The sequence below is a fragment of the Melanaphis sacchari genome, unplaced genomic scaffold (genome assembly GCF_002803265.2).
Source record: "Melanaphis sacchari strain LSU unplaced genomic scaffold, SCAv2.0 Contig7_pilon_pilon, whole genome shotgun sequence".
In the NCBI taxonomy this organism is placed as follows: Eukaryota; Metazoa; Arthropoda; class Insecta; order Hemiptera; family Aphididae; genus Melanaphis; species Melanaphis sacchari.
The window spans coordinates 344,442-366,006 of record NW_020271560.1 but is presented as its reverse complement, the minus strand read 5'-3'; the positions used below and the strand labels follow the sequence as shown (position 1 = coordinate 366,006).

The following is a 21,565-nucleotide window of genomic DNA, read 5'->3' as shown; positions in this document are numbered from 1 at the left end:
CGATTATTACAATATACACAAATAATTTAAACATAAATAAATAATTCATAAGAATATACACGCAGTATTATTGTGTAATAAAATAAGTAATAACATAGTATGTGAGATGTTTATATGATTATATAGCTTATATCAATTACATTATTAGTATAATACATCGCATAAAGTTTTTGATTTTTTGTCAAATCTTCAAGAATATGAAACTTTGTAAAAGCTCAGCGAATATAATATATAATATGGAACCAATAGTTATTAGTTTGGTACAAATACATTTCGTTATTAACGTTATTTTTATTTTGTTATACAAATTTATAAGACGTAATATAATAATATTATTTTTAAATAATATGAACATTTTTAGTTAAAATATTTAATTTATGTAGGTATTAAATATAATATTGTATTATACTGTTATATGTGTAATATATATAACCTATATGTTGCGTTAGATTTTCATAACACACATTATAATAAGTATAAAAAGCATATAGGTAACAAATGATGATATTTTTAGCTATTCGGGTGTTTAATATTATCAATAAAAAAGACAAATTTTAATAATTATAATTATTGATGCAAAGAAACGCTTTTAAAATATCAAAACACATCTTAAAAATAAAAACGCATCGTTTCAGGTTAAAAATAAACCACTTCTTCAGAAAATGTATAAAAAATGCAAACAATTATTTATTCAGTCAATAGAATTTACTCAAGCAACTTCTAAGTCTGAAGAATCGGGATCTTCTTCAAGTTCTTCTTCGTCCACGTGCAGATGAACTAACCGCATGGGATCACCCCCCCTAGCCGCAGCTGCCGCTACTGCAGCTGCTAGACCATTAGACACTCCAGGCTGTTCCACTAGATGATGTTGCATTTTCCTCAGTCTATCTTGTTCTTCACGTCTTTGCTTTCTCCACTTTGCTCGACGGTTTTTAAACCATACCTATGGACACAAGATATAACTAATTTATTTTAATAAACTTATAATGCAACAAAGACAAAGACTTAATTTAAAATAACGTGAAAAAATTCTAAAATGTCATAAATACCTATTAATATGACTTAACATATTATAGGATATTGTTGATCGAGTCACACATTGAGTAATAATTATTGAAATCTAATTAAGATAATGTTGTTTTTATTTTTTATTTCTGAAACAAAATTTCCCAATACTTTGGATATTTTATAGTTTTTGATATTTTTCATCTGTTAATTATACACATTTCAGTGTATACTTGTAGATTCGTGACTTTGGGATCACTATAACTCCATGGGTATTGATGATAAAAATCGAAATGCGTAATGAACAGTATTTAAAATTTAGCTTAAATATTTTTAAACTCTGTTGTTCGTTACGGATTTTTTAGAATAATTAATTATTAAATATTTAAAATTAATGAAATAAAATTTTTGAAATCTTAAATTACAATTTATCCAGTCATTGAATCTAATTTAAACATATAATCATCTAATTTATTATAAGTAGTGTAAATAAAAACATGTGCACGCTTACATTTTTAGATTCACATTAGAAACTTGTCTTCAATTTTAAAATATTTACTTTATTTAAATAATACCTGAAAACTGTAAATTACATTTAAGATAAGTGCTTAATAACTAATTGCTGTTTACTATATAATATATATTATTGTTTCATTGTAATTTAATATTTTAATAACACCTACAGGTGTCCGAGTGTCTGATGGTCTACGATATAATGTATTTATACGAGTTGATACTTCAATAATAAATAGTAATTCGATAGTAATTATTATGCACATTATGCAGCATAATGTGGAATATGTATTTAAATACCAAATAATTTTATTTGTAAGTATGGGTTAAAATATTTATAAATAGGCATAATGGAACGATCGAGTGTTTAATAAAAAAAAAAAAAACAACAGTAAAACAATAAAAAAGGCTTTGTAATTGAATTAAAATGTTTTATTTCTATTACGTAAAAATATGTCTCCTTGTTTTTCATTTAAATTACAATAATAAATGATACTTTTTAATAAATTGTGATTAAACATATCATTACATGGTAAGTACATAGTTACACTAATGAAATACATAAATGTTGCGTAATATTCAGACAGGCAGATAGACACACACACACACATATATATATGATAAATTAACCTTTAAATATTTAATATTAATACATTTATTATTTTATTTTCATGTTTAAACTATATTTATATCTTTGATAAATAGAATAAAAATAAATAAATGTTGGTGTTCGCAAATGTAGAAAAATATATTTAATAATCTTAGAAGTACGCTTTTACATAACTATGTTATTACCTACATAGCGAACGAGGGGTGTTTTTTTTTATTATGTTTTGCTTTTATTTTACATTTTTATAAAATATTCTTTTTATAGATACAAAGAATTCTGATTATCATCATTGAAAAAATGTCATACCTCCCCTGCGCATGCATGATGAAAACGTCAAAATACGCTACACGTAGCAATAAGATAATAAATTGTAATATTATCATGTATTGGGGAACATCAGTCAAAGACGGCCTTTGTACCAATTATTTCGGTCTCATAAACACACCAATGTTTTCACGGATCAGTTGAATTTTCCCGTGAAACACAGGTAATGTGCTATAGTGTTCAATGGTGTGAGATTTGTCAAATTTTATGCAGACATGATATTTAGTATTTATACATAAAATATTATATTTTTATAGAATTATATTTAGCTCTGGTATAATCATTGTTTTACATTTACTAAACAATTCAACAAAGAGGATATTCAGTTGTATTTGCATTTTGTAGATCAAAAAAATAAATAAAATATAATAATATTAAATATTTGTATATAACATGTCTTATAACGTTGTATAATACACCTATAAATTATAATATGTTGTATTTATCAAAATTAATCTAATTTTTACGGGAAATGCTTTATATTCAAGTAATAATAGTTTATATAGTTCTAGTATATATATGAAAAAAAAAAATTCTAAAATGTTGCGATAATAAAGACATAAGTTGACTAATATAATACATAATATACGTTATGACTATTTTTTTAGGAGGTGGTGCTGAAAATGTTATTATATGAAATATATGCAGAAATAATTCAAATTTTTCTATTGGTTCCAAGTGTCCTTATTTCCCACGTCCGGATTTGAATGATGACCAGGGATGGCACGGCCCTCAGGGAGCTTATTGTATTTTCCGCGTTACAGTTGAATAGCCTTATGATAATAATAAAAAAAAATACTTCAGCCAGCTATATTCTTATGAATATATGGTATGAAAAAAAATATTTACTATGTATATAGTATTATAAAATAATAATATTTTATGAAAAAATAACACACAGCTCGCCTTAGTGCCCTTAGTAGTTGTTTATGTTTCGTTAAAAGGATTCTTTATCAAATTGACGTATTGTTTTTGCGTAATTCCTTCCCTTTTCCTTGCGGGTATCAAGATACATTTTATAAAAAGTTTAGGGTTCTTTCTGGATTTTGTATTATTTTTAATTTTTTGTCTGCTTTTTTAAACTTATGTAAAGATGAGGTATACTTATTAAGTCAACGAAAGTCGACACACAGATGTGCATTGTACACAATCAAAATAAACGAAGAAGAGCGGTTTTATTTTTAAATATTACGACAAAGTATAAGTATTGATAAATGTTTTAAATTTTAATTGTGAGACTAAAATAATGATAATATTTCTTTTAAGAAATACAACAACTTCCGCCACACAATATTTTTATATTGTATTATTATAATGTTACTGATGAGCATTTTGAATTCTTAGAAAGTTTTTTCCATTTGTTTATACCATACAATTTATTTGTGTATATCACATGCTTTAATTTATAAATATTTACTATAGGTACGTACTAATAACAATATATATTTTAGTTAAAATAAGTACTAATAAACACAAATCTTAAAATGCTTATTAGCTAGAAATATATTAATTTTAAATATTTAAAAAAGTAGATTTTAACATTAATATTATAATTGTAATAAATATAAGTACGTTTCGTAAATTGAAGATTCTGCAGTTTATGTTAAAAAAAAAAATAAATAAATAACACATTTTAGTTTTGTAATGATGGTTAAATTAATATATTTTGATGAAAATCCATTATTCTCTTTTATGGGTTTATGAATTCTAATGGCAAAACGGCTAATAATAATAAAAAGCTTTTGACACAATTGGAGATTTTCATTTATAAGGGTTCGAAGATCAACAAAGCACAGAGTGCCCTAAGTTGGTTAATCATCGCCGAGGAAACTGTATAAAAGCCATTTCCCATTAATTCGTCTTGTAAACATGCGAATATTGTTACGGAAATAGAGAAAACGAAACCATATCATGAAATTTAATTAAAATAAATCCAGAAGGTTCATTGTTACCCTAAAGCCATTCGACCGAACCCAATCAAAACACTTCAGAACGTGATTCCTCGCCCCTAAAACGAGTAGCTAAAGAGAGAGAAAAAACCTCTTAACCCCGACAACTACATTATATTATATAGATTTCCTATCAATTACACCCCTAAAATAATAAACATGTGCGAGTTTTCACAATCGTTTATGGCAGGCTTCGGTAATAACCGCATTAGAAAATGAGAGAAAAGAAAATATTGTACCACAACGATACTTACTGTACATTTATATCGTTATATTATTAGATTAGGAATTATTTCTCTTCATGATTCTTTATTAGAATATGTAGTTTTGTAAATGATAATTATTTTTTTCAAAGCTTTTTAGTCATTTATTATTATAGTTTATTATATAAATTAATTAAATATACAACAAAATAATACATACACCAATATTTGAATATTTAAATCGAACATTAAAACGATTTAAATTAATAATCTTGCGGTTTAATGAAACTTGATTTTATATTAAATGTTTAAATATAAGCATATTAATACTTTTTACTTTACTTAGACTTGTATTAAATACAGTACCTTGTTCTTAGTTACGTTTGATTTTGAAATACTTGTAGATAACTAAGTTGTATAAAAAAAAAATGTAATTTTAGATGTGAACGATAAAATTGTTTATAGTGAGAGGATTGACTATTAAAAGGTATAAAACAAAGAAACTAATTGTATATTAGTTAATATTATTTTTAAGATAGCTACACTAGATTTTGCTTAATTAATTAATATTCATAGAAAAATATCTTTATACAATTATTTAACATTAGTATTTGAAATTTAAAAATTAGTTTGTTATTATGAAAATAAGTTTAAAAGTCGAGGATGTTACAGAAATTGAATATTTATTATATGCTTTGCTCATCTTGATGCAGGTTAATAGCATAATATAGATTCTATATAAAGTATATTGTAACATTAAATTGTATTATTGAGATTCACGTCATGATCGTGTTTTAAAATTATTTGACAGAAATTAGTAATATTTTTTTCTCATTTTGTTTGAATAACATTTGATTGTAAACTATCTTTACTTAGTAAGTATTTACAAAATATAATTATTTTTGTTTTTTTAATAGTTTTTCTAAGGAAAAGTTAGAACGAATGATACAAATAATGTACAGATGTTGATTTAATTTTACTTAGCTTTAAATTATTATAAAAATGCTAACATATTGCAGCCATTAGGTTTACAATTCACAATATATCACTATCCAATGTTCAGGTGATTGATATGGGGCAAGTGTATCCAAGTATCCAACAACCGGTTTTCCGGTGTCTTAGGTATTTTAAATCGTAGAATGTGTACTTAAAAGAAATATTTATTACTTATAAATTATAATTGTATATATCTATGTGGGTGCATAGTAGTTTTGAATTGTTTTTTTTAATATGTTTGTTTATATTCGTATAATCTGAATGTAAGTATTTAGGTACTTATCAACTTATTCTACTTAAAAGTAACGTATAGTCTCTAGTATTAAATGTGTAATAATATAATACATAATACCTATGTATAATATACATTGTATAATATATATATATATATAAATATGTAAACGTTTATAGGCTAACTAGGTTTACTTTAAAGCAGTGGCGGAACCAGGATTGAATTTTGGAGGCCTAAAAAATTACTTCTGAGCAATTTATACATTATAATTTTCTAGTTCTTGTGTTCCTAAAAATGTGAAAAAAAATGGTTAAGCGAACGTTATTAATTTTATTATGGCTGAATTAGGAATCGCTTATGTTTAATAGGTACCTATAATAATTATACTATTATAAATTTTAACTATTTTACTTTAAATAACTTCTATTATACAAAATCTAATCTGCACTTATTTTTTAGAAGTAAAGTTATTTATAATTATTATTATAATGCGTTATTACACAATTTAAAATATTTGTGTAAGCAAAACGACTGTTGAAGAGGTCTGGGCGGGGCTGAGGCCTTTAGCTCCCCCTCTGGATTCGCCACTGCTTTTAAGTTTAAATGAGGACTAAAAACTAAGTTCTAACCTCAACTCGTTCTTCTTTTAAATCTACTTTCAGCGCTAACTGCTCCCTGAGCACTACGTCTGGGTAATGTGTCTTTTCGAAAGTCGCTTCTAACTGTTCGAGTTGTTCTTCGGTGAATATTGTCCGGTGCCTTCTCTTTCTCTTGGCTGGTGGGCCGGCAAACATGGACGCGGGACCGTGATGGTGACCGCTGGCAGTCCCGTGGCCTCCCGTCACCGCCATGGCCATCATGTAACTAGGATAGATACTTTGGTAACCAGCCGCGGCAACTAAAACGACCGAAAAAAAAAAAAATTACAAATTAAATAACTAACACAGTGTTTTTATCGAGAATTTAAAAACCGAAAACCTGCAATTACTGCAGCGGTCGCATAACGTTAATTTTTTTTCATCGGTTTATTCGAAGCCCGCAGTGTTTTGGTTTCCCGAACAATATTAGGTATTAGGTATATGGTTATTACTTGTTATACTTTCGGTGACCGTGGAAATTATTTGGCGGAGAACTTTAAAGAACAAATACGCGTCTTATAAATATTGTTTGTTGGAGTTGGGGGAGGGGGAACTGGAAAGCAATTTGAAGAAAAACCCGCGAATAGTGTACAACATAACACGGGCGGCGGGAAGGTCGATATTCGTATATATACGTTATTATATCATGTAGCGCATGTATACATATGCATACATAACACAATACCGCCGGGCACCGTTGATCTGATTTGAACCGCAGACACGGGGAACAATACAAACACGCACGGCCGTCGTTGTGCATTACTTATTCATGGTTGATTAAAGTTCGATCCGCGTGCGCGGGCATTGGCGTGGTCTCTTCGACCCGAGTACAGAGGTGCGTATATGTACGAGGGGGCGAAACAAAGCTCTTAGGATTTGTTAGATTTAAGTATCGCGTATGTATACACACACACACACACACACACACACACACAAACAAACACACACCCACACACACATATATGTATAAAGATAGATTTGTTAACCGCGAGCTCGGGGAGCCGAAACAAAACGTTGAAAACAGAAAAAAAACCAAGGATTTGCCCGGAAGTTGTGAATATTACAAATTAAAAACCGTACCCGCCACGGTTCTAAGTGATTTATAATATACGTAGGTACTCACCTACTATATAGTAGTAACCTACCTACTACGAGTACACAGTATACTAAAACAATAAAATACGAAAAATACAAACTGATTGATTGACTGCGCATTTTACCGATGTCGTCGACGTATAATTTTGTGTTTACGAAGCGCATTACTATTATTGATCAGGGTTTATAATATTATGATGCAATGATCATATTTATTTTTTAATACTATTTTAATCTTTTGATTACGTGTTGTCTTTAGATTATAATAATTTATAAAATTTTCCTTTTCAAAAAAGTGTATGGTTATTGTTTTGATAAACACTGTAGGAAATTTGGCGAGTATTATAATATTTTTGTACGGCGCGAGATATAATTATAACTTGTACTTGTATGTTAGAAAATTATACCAAGTGTGTATAATTATATTATTTTCTTGACGAGATCAACGTACTCGTAGCTTTTCAACTATTTCAATAATGATTTAACGAGTGTAAAAATGTATTTATCATATGTTTTTATTAGAGCAGAAATATTATTCAATACTGCAATCTATACTATATATTTTATTATGTATATCGTATAATGTAATATATATATATTTATATAAATATGAACGCTTGAACGTATTTATTATTTATTAAGAATTTGGAAAAATCACTGTTTCATATTTTTTTCTCAATCTATGTTGAAGTCGTGTTTACTTTAAACCAACGCGTTTATTTAATACGTGTATTGTGGCAGTCAGTGATTTTTTAAATGTTAAAGTACGAATATCAACAAGCGATTTTGTCAGTTTGTGCAGGTTTAAGCGTTTTCGTCATCCCCGCAAATATATCTTCGATCCGCAAAAACCCCATTATGCTCGATCAGGTGTATTTGCATTACATTATTATTATACTTGAAAATATCAGAAATTGAATGTCACACTGTGCACAAAGCATTGCACGGCCGCGCGGCTTCACACGGTTCACGGGATCTTTTTGAATGCGCGAAGCAATTACTCGCGAAGCCTTTGCATATTGCAAATGGATTTAAAATACCACACAAAACACAGATGTTTACTGGGTGGCAAAGGGGAGATTTGAGTGTAATATTATCGGCTGTCCACGTGTCGAAAAAACACAGTGCTTGGAAATAAAATATGCAATATGTTATGTATAAAAGCATTTATATCACGTGAGGCGAGTATATATTTTACACCGTGCCAGAATTGTGCATTGACACTTCTGTGTTATATCGATAAAATTTAATACCTCATACAAATTATATTATTTGAAAATATATTAACTTTATATGCGCGATTCAATAATAAATAAGATGAAGCCAAACTCGGTAATATTGTACTTTTATTCATCTATATTTGTTTTATTCACAATTGTATTGTATTATTTGTTTTTTTTATTTTTATTGTCATTAAAAAAAATCACGGAAGATGGCTCATAAATTTTACATATTATTTACATTTTATTGAAATTTGTCATCAATAGACAATTTCTTTTAAGAATTTTATTATTAGAGTCTCACGCAGTACACAATGTTCTATGCTTTCAGTCATAACTATAAGTAATCACTTTAATTACGGGGATAGAATAATTCAGTTGAAGTCTCTGAAATATTTGATCTGAATCAACAATGTATTTATATTTACAATTAGAAATAATTTTACTTAAAATACATTAAATAATATAGTTCATGTTTAAAAGTTGCCTTCGTGAGCGTCTAAATAAATAATGTTACTTCTACAAAAATCTATAAAACGTTAGTTATTTAGGATAAAACTAAAATGTTTAAAAGTAAACCACATTTAAAATTCTCAATTAAAAATTAGTAAAACTATTTATGAAACACAATTTGACAATAAAACCAACTTTGAAATTTGAAATGAATGTTTACTGTTTAGATAAATGAATGGTTAATTTCTTTTTTACTCTACATAATTTTGCAAAACAATAAATAATTTATCAAAGATTACCATATTTACCCATCCAAAATTAACCCAGTTTCCATATTATGGTCCTGTTAACACTTATTGTAAACAATTATTTTATAGATTGTGTAACAAAAAATTTAAGTTAGAAAATAAATTAAGTATTTAAATGATACAGAACAACTATTTTATACTATTTAGTAATATTCAAATGTTTATATAAAAACAATTGTAGTTTAACGATTAGCTTTTTATTTTTAAATTCCAACTAGAAAAAGTAATGAAAAATTTTCTATTAAATTATGAAGATTTTTGACAAAGCAATAGTACTGTTTATCGGCATTTATAGAAAAAAAAATCAAAAATTTCAAATGGCAATTAAAAGTTCAAAAAGAGTCAAAATATTTAAAATATGTATTTAAATGTTAGTTGAAAATTTCAAGTATTTACGGTTATTTGACTTTGAATTAAAACCAAATTTTGTCAAAAATAACTAATGTTGCTTAAATATTCCTGTTTTTTTTTCTTTTAATTATTCTTAATTATTAAATAAGTAGTAGTCATTTTTCTTTCTTTAATATTCCAATTTGAATTTGCTTCTAGAAACCTACCACTAACTTGAAGATCAAAGCATTTCAACTACTACAAAATGTGTTTTGCTAATAAATACATTTATTTCTCTTCTCGGACTTAAAAAAATAAGTGATAATAATATGAACAAGTATTATATAAATATAGTATTATACCTTATTGTTTGTTTTATCGATATAATTCAAACAAATACTCAATATGTAATTTTTTTCATTGTACACTATTCACAATTTAATATGCGAGGTAATAATATAAATAAATGAGCGATGTATAATATGCTGGGTTTGAGTTGCACTTGCTTGGTATACCTGTACATAATAAGGCGTTTGTCTCACTTCGCTGATATTGATTAATGATTATGAATCCCGTTTTTACTTTTTAGTTGAATTATGTTTGGAAAATATGTAATAAATATTTTTTAATTATTTAAGTATAGATTTGGAAGAATTAGTAAGCAAAACTATAATATTAGTTACGCGTTACCATCATTCAACTAAATAAAAATTAAGTCATATTCAAAAGTCGTAATTTAACATAGTTATATGTATATTTAGGAAAACGATAAATGATTTGATATTTTAATCAATACTTATTGAACTTTAATATATTATGTTATATGGAATAACATTTCATATTTAATTTTAAAACTTTCATTTAATAACTTTAATAAGTATATTTGGAGGGCATTGTTGGAAATTTTGGAAAATAAAATAGATGTTATGGAAAATATACTAAAGAAAATATGAAATAAAAATCAGAAATTATTACATCTTGCTTACGAGTAAATACAATTTTTTTTTCAGTTAACTGTTTAAAATATTTACTGGTTATAAAAGATATGGTTACTAAAATTTTATTTAGATTATTGTGAAGAAATTTAACGAATATTTGAAAGAACTATATAGAAGTGGGCGAATGTCCCAGCCGCTAATTTTGTTAGATTAGGTAGTAGGTATTTTTTTTTCTAAAGCCAATTTTAAAATTGTTTTGAATCAAAAATGTAAACTATAAACTGTAATTTAGATTCTAGATTATCAACTCTGGCTATCATTAAGGATTTATTGATTTATAATTTGTTTTGTACACATTTGACGTTGCTTACAGATATAATATATCCTGTGTCGGTTCATATAATTGTATAATGAATTGATAAGTAGAATCTATAATCCTCACGTAATCACGTGTTACATTGTAAAATATATGTGTTTAATTCTAATAGAGTATGTCCAGAGATTATGAGTAGACTATATAAAGACTTAAATCTGACTTATTATATACATCAGATTTTACTCATCTTTTTAAACTAAATACTAATAAAAATATTTTACAGTAATTACTGAGGCATGTTTTGTACAATTATGTATTTCAACTTACATTACCAAAACACTGAAATATGATGATATAAATTAACTTAATATATTCAATACTCACAAAAAATAAAATGTAAACAGTTAAAATTATTTTATTATTTATACAAGCATCATATTATGATTGTTAAAAAAAAAAAAAAAAAAATAGTAAATATATAATATTATAAGATAAGAAAAAATCATCTATTACCAGTGGCGGCGCGTTAGGGTAGACAATGAGACATAGTCTACCCAAAAATCCCAAAAATATAAAACAATTTAATTAAAAAAATTAGTTATTTATTATAATATGATACTATACCTACTATATAAGTATTTTATTTGTTCATAATTTTATAAATAAAATGTTATTTACACTGATTCGTCTCTACAATGTCTGTGTGAGTAACGACTAACGAGTATGACTAAATAATAAATATATATAGTATAATTTTATTTATATCTTATCAATAATTATGTAATCGCTCCGTTGTCGCCGTCAAATCGGTCGAGACATATTGAATTGTGTCTCACTATTGATGACGAGGGCTTATGACATGGTAAACGGGGACGTAGTGGGGTATTACCAAAATTATATGCATGGACGAGACATGTCTCAACGTAATATTTTAGTAATTTAATTGCACATTTGCATTCCGATTGTGGTTAATGGCACACGTTTAATGTTTATCATTTTTTCTTAATGAAGTGATATACATTTAAAACTTAATATGTCAGATATTATTGATATTATTTTAAATAAAGGTCTTGGTTCTTTTTCGCAACAAAACAAAATCGGCGAATTAATTTAAATTATATTCAAATATAGTTATTTTATGTAATTTACTTTTTTTTATGATGATCTAATTTTTAAATAAATTTTATATAACACCATATTATCTTTGGTTGTCTTGTTGTCTACCCTACGAAATTGTTCACGCGCCGCCACTGTCTATTACCAACTATTGATAAAGAGTGTATTAAAGTGGAATAAATAGTATTGGAGCTTATGGGTTGTAACTATTTCCAAAATTCCAACAGCCTTAATAAATGCTTAGTACGACTAGTAAACTAAGTCAAAAATTTGAAATAACTAACTATTTTTTATTTTATGTTACAACTGCAGTTAATTGTTATAAGAAATCTTATTTGAATAAGGCAAAAGAGTGGCGAAATAACAATAAAAAAAAAAAAAAAAAAAAAAAACACGGTGGAAAATGGTCTAGCCCCCCTCTAGAGTTTAATCACGGACATTGATATTATCACAGTGCTCATAATAAATTAATATGCAAGCTAGACAAAAATACATTATACGTAATTAAAGTACCGCGCAGGTACTCGACGCGAAAACTCACCTAAAAAGTTTGCGGCAGTGGAGTGCGCATATCCGGACGCGGCCGCTGCGGCTGCCAGGTGTCCAAAGCTTAACGGCTGTTTGAAAAACCCGGTGGCCGCTGCCGTGGCTGCGGTCACGTTGTTGCGGCCAGAGGCCACCGCGACGGCCGAGTCGTCAGACGACCTGGACGGGGCTAGTATACTGTCGATGGTGAACAGCGATGAACCGACAGCAGACGTCTTCGGCACAGCCGCGGAACCGGCCGCCGTGCAGGTGGCCATCGCCTGTCTCCGGGCGTCGGAGTCGCAATCGCACTGTTCCCGCGGCAGCGGCGACGACGACAAGCCGCGCTCGTCCACCGCGGTCGTGGCGACGGTGGAGTTCGGTGGCCGTTCCGGTCGATCGCCGTTGTCGCCGAGACCCGCCGAAGGTCCGTAAACAGCACCGCCGCCGTCACACGCCGTCCCGCCGAGTCGTCCGTCCAATTTCATCGGTTTCTGCGGACGCGGGCGCACTAAAAGGATGTTGTCCGGGACCCGGTTCGCGGATATCCGGTGCAAGAGAGTGCAGGCTACGGCGGCGGCGTTCACCGTACGGCCGCAATCGTCATCGCCGGTCCCGTGCAGTCGTGTTTAAAATACGTTATTGGCGTTTAGTGCGCGACAGCGGCGAACACTGCTCGCGACAATACACGCAATAATTATAATGTTTGGTGGGTATCAATAACGTTCGACGGCGAACGAGCGAAAACAACAAAAATCGATTTATCCGATGTACACCTACCTTCCTACACGTGCAATCGCGCGTTCTACACGTCGTACACACGCCAGTGTTATTATTAACATGTATTATATGCTCAGTGTTTTTCAGTATTACGCGCCAACGATAAACGTTTAATAGAGCCGTCAATCGTTTAAGTGCCGCGCGTTACGTTTGATTACCGCCGTCGCGGACTAGTGTGCGGGCTACAGCGGGGTGTCGGCTACACCGCGTCGGGTTCGGGTGTCGCGCGCGCCATTGGTCGACTGCCCGTGGGGCTGGTACACCCCGGCTTGTTCTACGGTCCCGAGGGGCGTGTTCGGCGGCGTTCGCATAATCGGCGCCGTTCGGCATTTATTCGCCACCCTCCTCCAGCTACAATCGCCGCCGCGCCGTGGATCAACCCCGCGCAACGTTTTACCGCCACCGCGCCGCCGCCGCTGACAGCACACCACCGGTCCCTGTCGTTGTATTTACATTGACACATGGGTCGCGCGCGTTCAGTTTCCTCGCCAGCCACCGCCGCCGCTGCCACCGCCCCTGATGCTATTTTGTGATTTGTCAACATAATCTATTGCCAATAGCACCCTACACCCCGGAGGAAAATTTTTTCCGAACGCTCACCGAATACCATTGTAATAATGATATCAGGTTTTCTAAACATTTTAAATCGAGGTATTTACAAACATACTGTAAATTTTACAGCCCGCACATAGCAGTGAGTACCTACCTACCTACCTAAGTAATAATATAATGTGTATGCGACGACCATAGTAATAATATAATATGTATGCGTGCAACGGAACAATTAACGTCTGTAATAATATTATTATATGTGTGACAGGATGCATATTATGCAAGTTGAGCACACTACTACATGAAGGTTTGTTATCTGGTAGTTAGACGTTGCGGCTGTCGCTCGTAAGCTCAAAATATGAGACCTCATGCGCAAAATAACATTCACTTTTTAACGAACCGCATAAGCACAAATACTTTCGTTTTGATACAGTTAATCATTGTTAATATTGTTTCAAGTAAATTTCCGTTTGGCGTTCTTTAAGTATTTACAGATGACCAGTTGTGATTTTGAACCATCAGTATAATCTTTGCCTTGTTCGAAGGTGACTTGGTCCAGAAGTGTGATAAATACTTGCTGACGTTGTCAATAAAATTATGTAGATAATATAGTTATCAAAAAAATTTATTTGACGTAAGTTTATACTGCTTATACTGTATAATATATTGTTTATTTGTCTTTAATGATTATCAAACGTCATCACAATTAGTTATCATAAAATACGATGTAATAAAACCAAATGTTAACTGAACATGATCACTAATGTTTTAAACACCATATAATATATTTGTGAACGAATTATAACAAGCGTTAAATTTTAAACTGAAACTTATACAGAGCAACAGGTAAAATAGTGTACAATATAGTAAAATTTATTTTTGCATTTTGTCTCATTACTAAAGTACTTAATTTTGAGCTTTTAAGTATCACTGATACATTTCATTAGCTATCTTCAATATATCTACGTTATTAATATTATTATATTATGAAAGTATTTATTTTAAGAAAACAATAAAATATTATTAAAAATAATGAACTTTTATAAAAGAATTTGGGTCAGTAATGGTTTTTACAGTCCAAATTGCTAAAGCAAGATATATGCATGTAAGTTAAATAACAGATAGCCTTAAAAAAGATTAACCATTAACATAATATTATAATGTATTTTTAGTGTAACGAGATACTATAGTATTTTAATTTTTAATATACTTTATTAAAAGAAATACAAAATCTGTAGATAAAGACAAATGAGTAGGCTTATGATATGTAAGTAAAATTACGTATGGATATTTTACATTTGAGGCTAACCATTATAAATGACAATAATTGAATTTTAATTGGTGTTCAATTACAATTAACTTAAACATAGTACATATTGTCGAAACGATTATAGTACAATATCGGCTTCTTGCCAAAATTGCGTTTTAAATAATTGAAAATTTTCTCTAGGATTTTGATTATTTTATTTCCTACAATATATAAAAAAAAAAAAAAGTAATATTATTCTTTTGTTGTTTTATATTTCACAAATTCATCAGTCATCACACTAATCAATCATATTAATGGTATAATGATTTTTAACATTGAAAAAGCTAAATAAAAATATGTTTTATGAAGATTTCAATGTTTAGTACCTCCATATTAATTATTGAGCTCAAATAGATTAAAAAATAGTGCTTAAAAAAAAAAAATTGAAATTTTTTTGATAATAAGTTTTGTCAAGAAGCCGTCGATATTATTGTATATTAATTATTAACCAATATAAACAAGAAAAAAATCTTTAAATTAGTAAGTATTTAAAGAGAATCAATCATAGTCTCCTCCTAATGAGTTATAATACAAGCACACCCCTGTGTGATATAAAATATAAAATGAATATTGAGTGAATAACAACTTAAAATGTTTAGCTTTTATATGATACCCGACAACGGACACATAAATTGGATTTCATTTTTGAAGACTTGGATAAATTTTGTTTAAATCGTAATTTAAAATTCATTAGATTCAATAAATCTATTAAAATAAGATTATATGTACATATAATATATTTATACCTACTTATATGTAGTTAAATATAGTATAATAATTATCGGAAAAAATAGAACTTTATAAAATAACAAATACATTTAATTTAATTTTCTTAAATCACAGGTTTTCATGTTAAATTTAATTGCTTTCTAAGAGTTTATTGGAATTATTCTTGGAAATTTGTAAGCTTTTAAGCATTCATGTACATATTACATATAATTTAACTGTAAAGGTGTATTCGTAAATTAAAGAATATTATTCTTAGTTGAATTATTATTTTTTTTATTCATTTTTAAAATTTTTAACTATACGTATTATAAACAGTTATGATAAAATATTGTGTTTGTCACATAAAACAATGCGGTAGACTAAAATATTCTCATGCATAAAATACATGTAGGTACTATTATTGTTTGATATACTCGTAATGACGAAAAATAAAAACTATATTATAGATAAATATCTAAACAGATTGAATATATTGATAAATTTTTAAAGGTATTCTTAAACGAATTTTTAAGCACCCATCAAGTCAGTTAACTTTTATTTTTCAAGGTTTGAGAAGTATTTATGAAAATTTGTAAATTTTAAATTCTATGCAAAATGGTGAATATATTTAGTTTAATATAGTGTACATTTTATTATTATTTTTATTTAGGACTCATCGTATTTCAGAGAAATAAAAATGCTTCCATTTTCAATATCGAGGGTGTTTTCTTAGTTATTACAGAGTTAAAAATTCATAACATTTTTAATTTTTAATTTTAAGCTTGAGAATTCATTACAAAATTTCTCTTAAGAGGATTTGAAAAAAATAAGTCTAATGTAAAGCTACATTAATTTTTATTAGTGTTTGAAATTCTTATTATTTTGTTACTATTAAAAAAACGTTTAACCATAGAAACTTGAATTATTATTTAAATTCTTACTTTCTATGTACAATGCAATTATCAAAATATTTAAACTAGTTTTAAAGTATTTAATATTTTAGTTTTTATTTTTCTATAAATGTTAAGAAGAAGTTTTATTGGTAAAAAGGATAGGAAAATTAATTCAAAACTCTTTTTTCAGAAATCTAAAAATATCGGAAATTCATGTATAATATAAATATTTTTTTTTTCAATAAACATTTTATATTTAAATGTTTATAAAATCGTATTTTTAAACAAAAAATAAAAATTTTAGTTATTTTAAAGTAATAAAAAAAAAATATTATTTGAAGTGATCTTAAACTTTTTACCATAATGTATATTACTATTTATTATGAAAAAAGAAATTTTCATACACGAATACCTACATAATAAAATACATCATATAAATACTTTAATTCTATCAGTATAGCCATATAGTTACTACTTTATTTTTTATTAACTTAGCTAATACTTATAATTAAACATTAGTTATAAATGTTATAATAAATCACAATTCATAATTTACAGAATAATAATTATTGATTTGTCTATCATTCAATACATAATAAATCTTACACATATTACACATACTATAACTTATAAAATACAAATAATTAATTAATATATGACAGTAATCCGTTTTTGTAACCACCCACCCATTTTACAGGGTAGTTAAATTGAACTATATTGAAGTACAAGTTTAGCAATATTGTTACGACCTTCCTCGATAATTAAAAAAACAAACACATACGTCTCATATGTGAACAAAAAAAAATCGATAAATTTTTATTTTTATTTTTATTTTTGAATATCTATCATACATCCATGATGTATTCGGACTCGGAATGCCGTTAAAAATAAAATTCCTGTACGCAAAGGTAACAAAATGGTGTACCTAGGTGTATATTATGTATGGTCAAACAGCAGCTGCTGCAGTCGCGTACAGAACTCTGCATAAACACAAATCGATTTGATCACAGTTGGAAAGATACACCAAAATACATACCATAATACACATAATAATAAGATATTATAATATGCCACTGCAATATTATACTTTAAAACGGTTTAGGACTTTGGCAATGATCGTTTTATTGGGCGTACTTATATATTTCGCTCGCACACACACAAACACATGCTGAACACATTGTTGTATTAAATGCACTGCAACGATGTTACGAGGGCCGTAAGCAAATAAACATTAATCGTTCGAGTAAACAAATAAAATATATAGCAGCAAACGCGACCATCGTGGTCGATGTAAACGTGGACAGAATGTCAGAATACGTGTTTTGTATAAACTATAAATAATATAATATAATGCGGTATACCATGTATTGTGTCGTTCTATATTAAAATATGAGTACGTATATGTATAGGTTTATTTTATTATTATTATTATTATTGTGTTCGAAGAGTGGCTGAGCGGTTCGCGCCGGTCAAAGGTGTATTATTCAATCGACCGATTTGTGTCCCGGTGCGAGAATGCCGCCAGTCGCGGACGCGCAAGATCATCGCGACACCGGCCTGCCGACCCTAAACGAGCAGCACCTCCCTCATGCGAACTACGACTGCGTCAACGGTCGTAACGTTTCTCGTGAGTTATCATCAACTTTCTCCTCCACTATGCTAAGTCTTATCCTTTTCATCTCTCTCTCTTTCTCTCTATTGTCTTTCTTCCTCAACAACCCTTAATTCTAACCATCACATCGCGTTCTCCTTGGTGCGTGGTAAATGTAAGTATAAGTACCTCTGCAGATATGCTTTCACGAAATAATGTAATAGTCATCCGGTGATTGAAAAATTATGTTAATATTACTGTAATTTTAGAAAAGTTATAATATGATAGTTTGTTTATTACCCCGTCGTTGAAATAGATTTTATGTTTGAAATATTATCATTTTCTATATAATATGAGCCGTGTTTTTAACCCAGTTTTCCAACATTCAAAAAAAAATTGTGTAGATAAAAATTTGGGAACAATTTAATTTTTAATATTTTATTACAAAAATTAATTAATTAATTATTTAAAATGCACAAGGTTAATTTTTAACACCTTATTAAAGCTTAAAAATGTAATTATAGATTTATCAAAGATTTTTTTAAAGGAATTTAATCAAGTAAAATTTAGTATAAGGTCTCATACATCATTATAAGAGCTTTATGTTTGTTATTCAAAAACATTTTATATTAACTGTAGTTAAAAAATTCAGAATTTTTTTTTAATTACAAATTAAAACTAAATACTGCGTAAAAATATTGTTTAATAACAATAAAAAATTTCACAAATAATTAAATATTAGAAATTTAGAAATTAATTTGTGAAAATTTTATAATTTTCTTGTTTAGTAATCGGTTTAAATACTGTAATGTTTCAACACTAATCAGGACAAGCTTTTCCTATTATTTTGTTTACTAATATTGAATTGGATAACTTATAGAGAGTGGCAATTTATTAACTACTCATGTTGGAAGTTTAACTAAAATATGTTGAAACTAAACATAGATTTTTAAAGAAATTTGCAATTTATGTTTTTAAATGTTCAAATCTAGAATGTGAAAATTTAAAGTGTTTTACACAGAAAAAGTATTTTTATTTATAATTGTTTTTAAATAATATTAACTAAGTGCGCAATCAGTAGGAGAGTTACCGATTACAATCTCTATTAATTTGTTTATCAACATTTGGTTTAGAAAGAATTGTCTATAATACGTGCGTGAAGTTAGTCCTTCCCCTACTCTATTCTATCTACCTCAAACCTACATCAATATTTCGGAATTTATTTGGAATTATTTAAAACCAAGTTTTTCAAATTTGAAACATTTTTAGAAAATATATAAATTTTAAATTAAGAAAATAATAATTTATTCAATGTAAAAATTATTAAGTTATGGGTTTTATGATTGTTAAAAAATGGTTTTTACTCACCAACTAATGCATCAGAGGCTAATAGTGGGGTGCTCATTATATAAATTTTTAAATTTTTAAAATGTCAATATATAGCACGCATTTGACATGAATTTGCACAATAAAATTTCAATTAATATTTAAAGATTTCTCAAAAATAATATTTCAACAACAATTTTTAATTTCTTATATTCATCAAGATTAAAAAGAAAGTAATTTTTTCAACTTGTGGAAGTTAATTATAAAAGTGGTTAAGAATTAGTCAATACAACACTTAAAGCCTCAAAATATTGAAAACACGGGACTCAACTTAAACTATTTAATAATTAGTAATTGGACAATGCTAAAATAGCATGATGTCTATTTCTATTATCTAATTTTAGAATTAATATTTGCCTACCAAGAACCACTTTCTGAAACACAAATCGAAGCAATATATTATTGCAAACAATTAAGAAGAATATTACAGTCTACAGAGTTTCAATGCTTGTTTAATTTCTTGATAACTTTATAGAACAATATTGAATGAACGATTTTTGAACATAGAGACAAACTAAAAAGTTTTAATTGTTTATTACTAAAACGTTAAAAATAAATTCCGGAAAACCTTTCAAGACTCAAAAATTATTTACAAGTTTTACTATAACATACTAAATAATATATTAAAATTTTATATAATATACTTAATAATATGACTGTATCACAAGCTTAGAAACATATGGATGAACTTAACTTATGATGATATTAGTTGTAGGTATATTTAAACTACCAAAAATAAATAAAACAGAAAATTTTTTTTACTGCAATCCAAAGTTTTACACAGTTAGTTCTAAGTTTTATGCATACTTATTAGTAAAGCTCAGAAGTTTTAACATTAAAAAAGTAAATTTTTAGTGATTTTTTTTTTAGTAGTATAAATTATAAATAAATTTTATATTTATATAAATATAAATTTACTAAGTTATTAGTTATTAGGTACACTTCCAGGAACACCCGCAGTTATTGGAAAATGACTTTCTTCTCCGTTACATAAATTTACAGCGTAACTTTTAAATAGTACAAGTCAAGAAAGATTATATGATTCGAAAGATTTTACAAAGCACAACTTACACCATATTGATCCAATTGTTTTATAACATAAGCGACAAATATATTAAAAGTAAATATCATTTGCACCAATATCAATATTTTATATATTTAAAATATTTAAAATTGTCAGTAATCCATAATAATATATAATCGTAAGAATCTATAATTTTGTTTATCAAACAAAATGCACAAAACGCCTTTATTCGTATTTATTTTGTAAATTTAATTTTAACTACTGTTATGTGTATGCTAATGTTTAATATATAAATTCTAACAATATAATACAATTAACAACCGGAATTGGTGCTTTTATACGATACAATTAATTGTTTTCTTATCTCTTTTTGATGCTTATGTTTTCCACCAGATCTAATATATAAAATAAATATGTATAATTTGTAAAATAACGATAACTTCAAAAAGAAAAGAATACTAGATAAGTATAAGTCAGTAAGTTATATTGTTTATATATAAAATATGTATTTTAAATATGACATACATGTTTATCTTATAATTATTATTACC

At 28.1% G+C, this 21,565-nt stretch overlaps 1 protein-coding gene across 1 annotated transcript; it reads right to left on the bottom strand.

Moving 5' to 3' along the window:
- Positions 1 to 630: 630 nt before the first annotated feature.
- LOC112601800 (homeobox protein goosecoid-like) lies at positions 631 to 13,714 on the bottom strand. The gene is made up of 3 exons (XM_025349582.1): positions 12,788 to 13,714; positions 6,462 to 6,730; positions 631 to 943 (listed from the first exon to the last, which is right to left on the bottom strand). The coding sequence occupies exons 1-3, from the start codon at positions 13,257 to 13,259 to the stop codon at positions 710 to 712; spliced, it is 975 nt and encodes a 324-aa protein (XP_025205367.1). The 5' UTR covers positions 13,260 to 13,714; the 3' UTR covers positions 631 to 709.
- Between the last annotated feature and the right edge of the window lie 7,851 nt (positions 13,715 to 21,565).

Bases quoted from the DNA above. Each gene is read 5' to 3' on its own strand.
- LOC112601800 (XM_025349582.1), bottom strand. From the start codon at position 13,259: ATGAAATTGGACGGACGACTCGGCGGGACGGCGTGTGACGGCGGCGGT. The intron at 6,731-12,787 runs GTGAGTTTTCGC...CGGTCGTTTTAG, and splicing joins CACTGCCGCAAACTTTTTAG to TTGCCGCGGCTGGTTACCAA. The intron at 944-6,461 runs GTTAGAACTTAG...TTGTGTCCATAG, and splicing joins TAAAAGAAGAACGAGTTGAG to GTATGGTTTAAAAACCGTCG.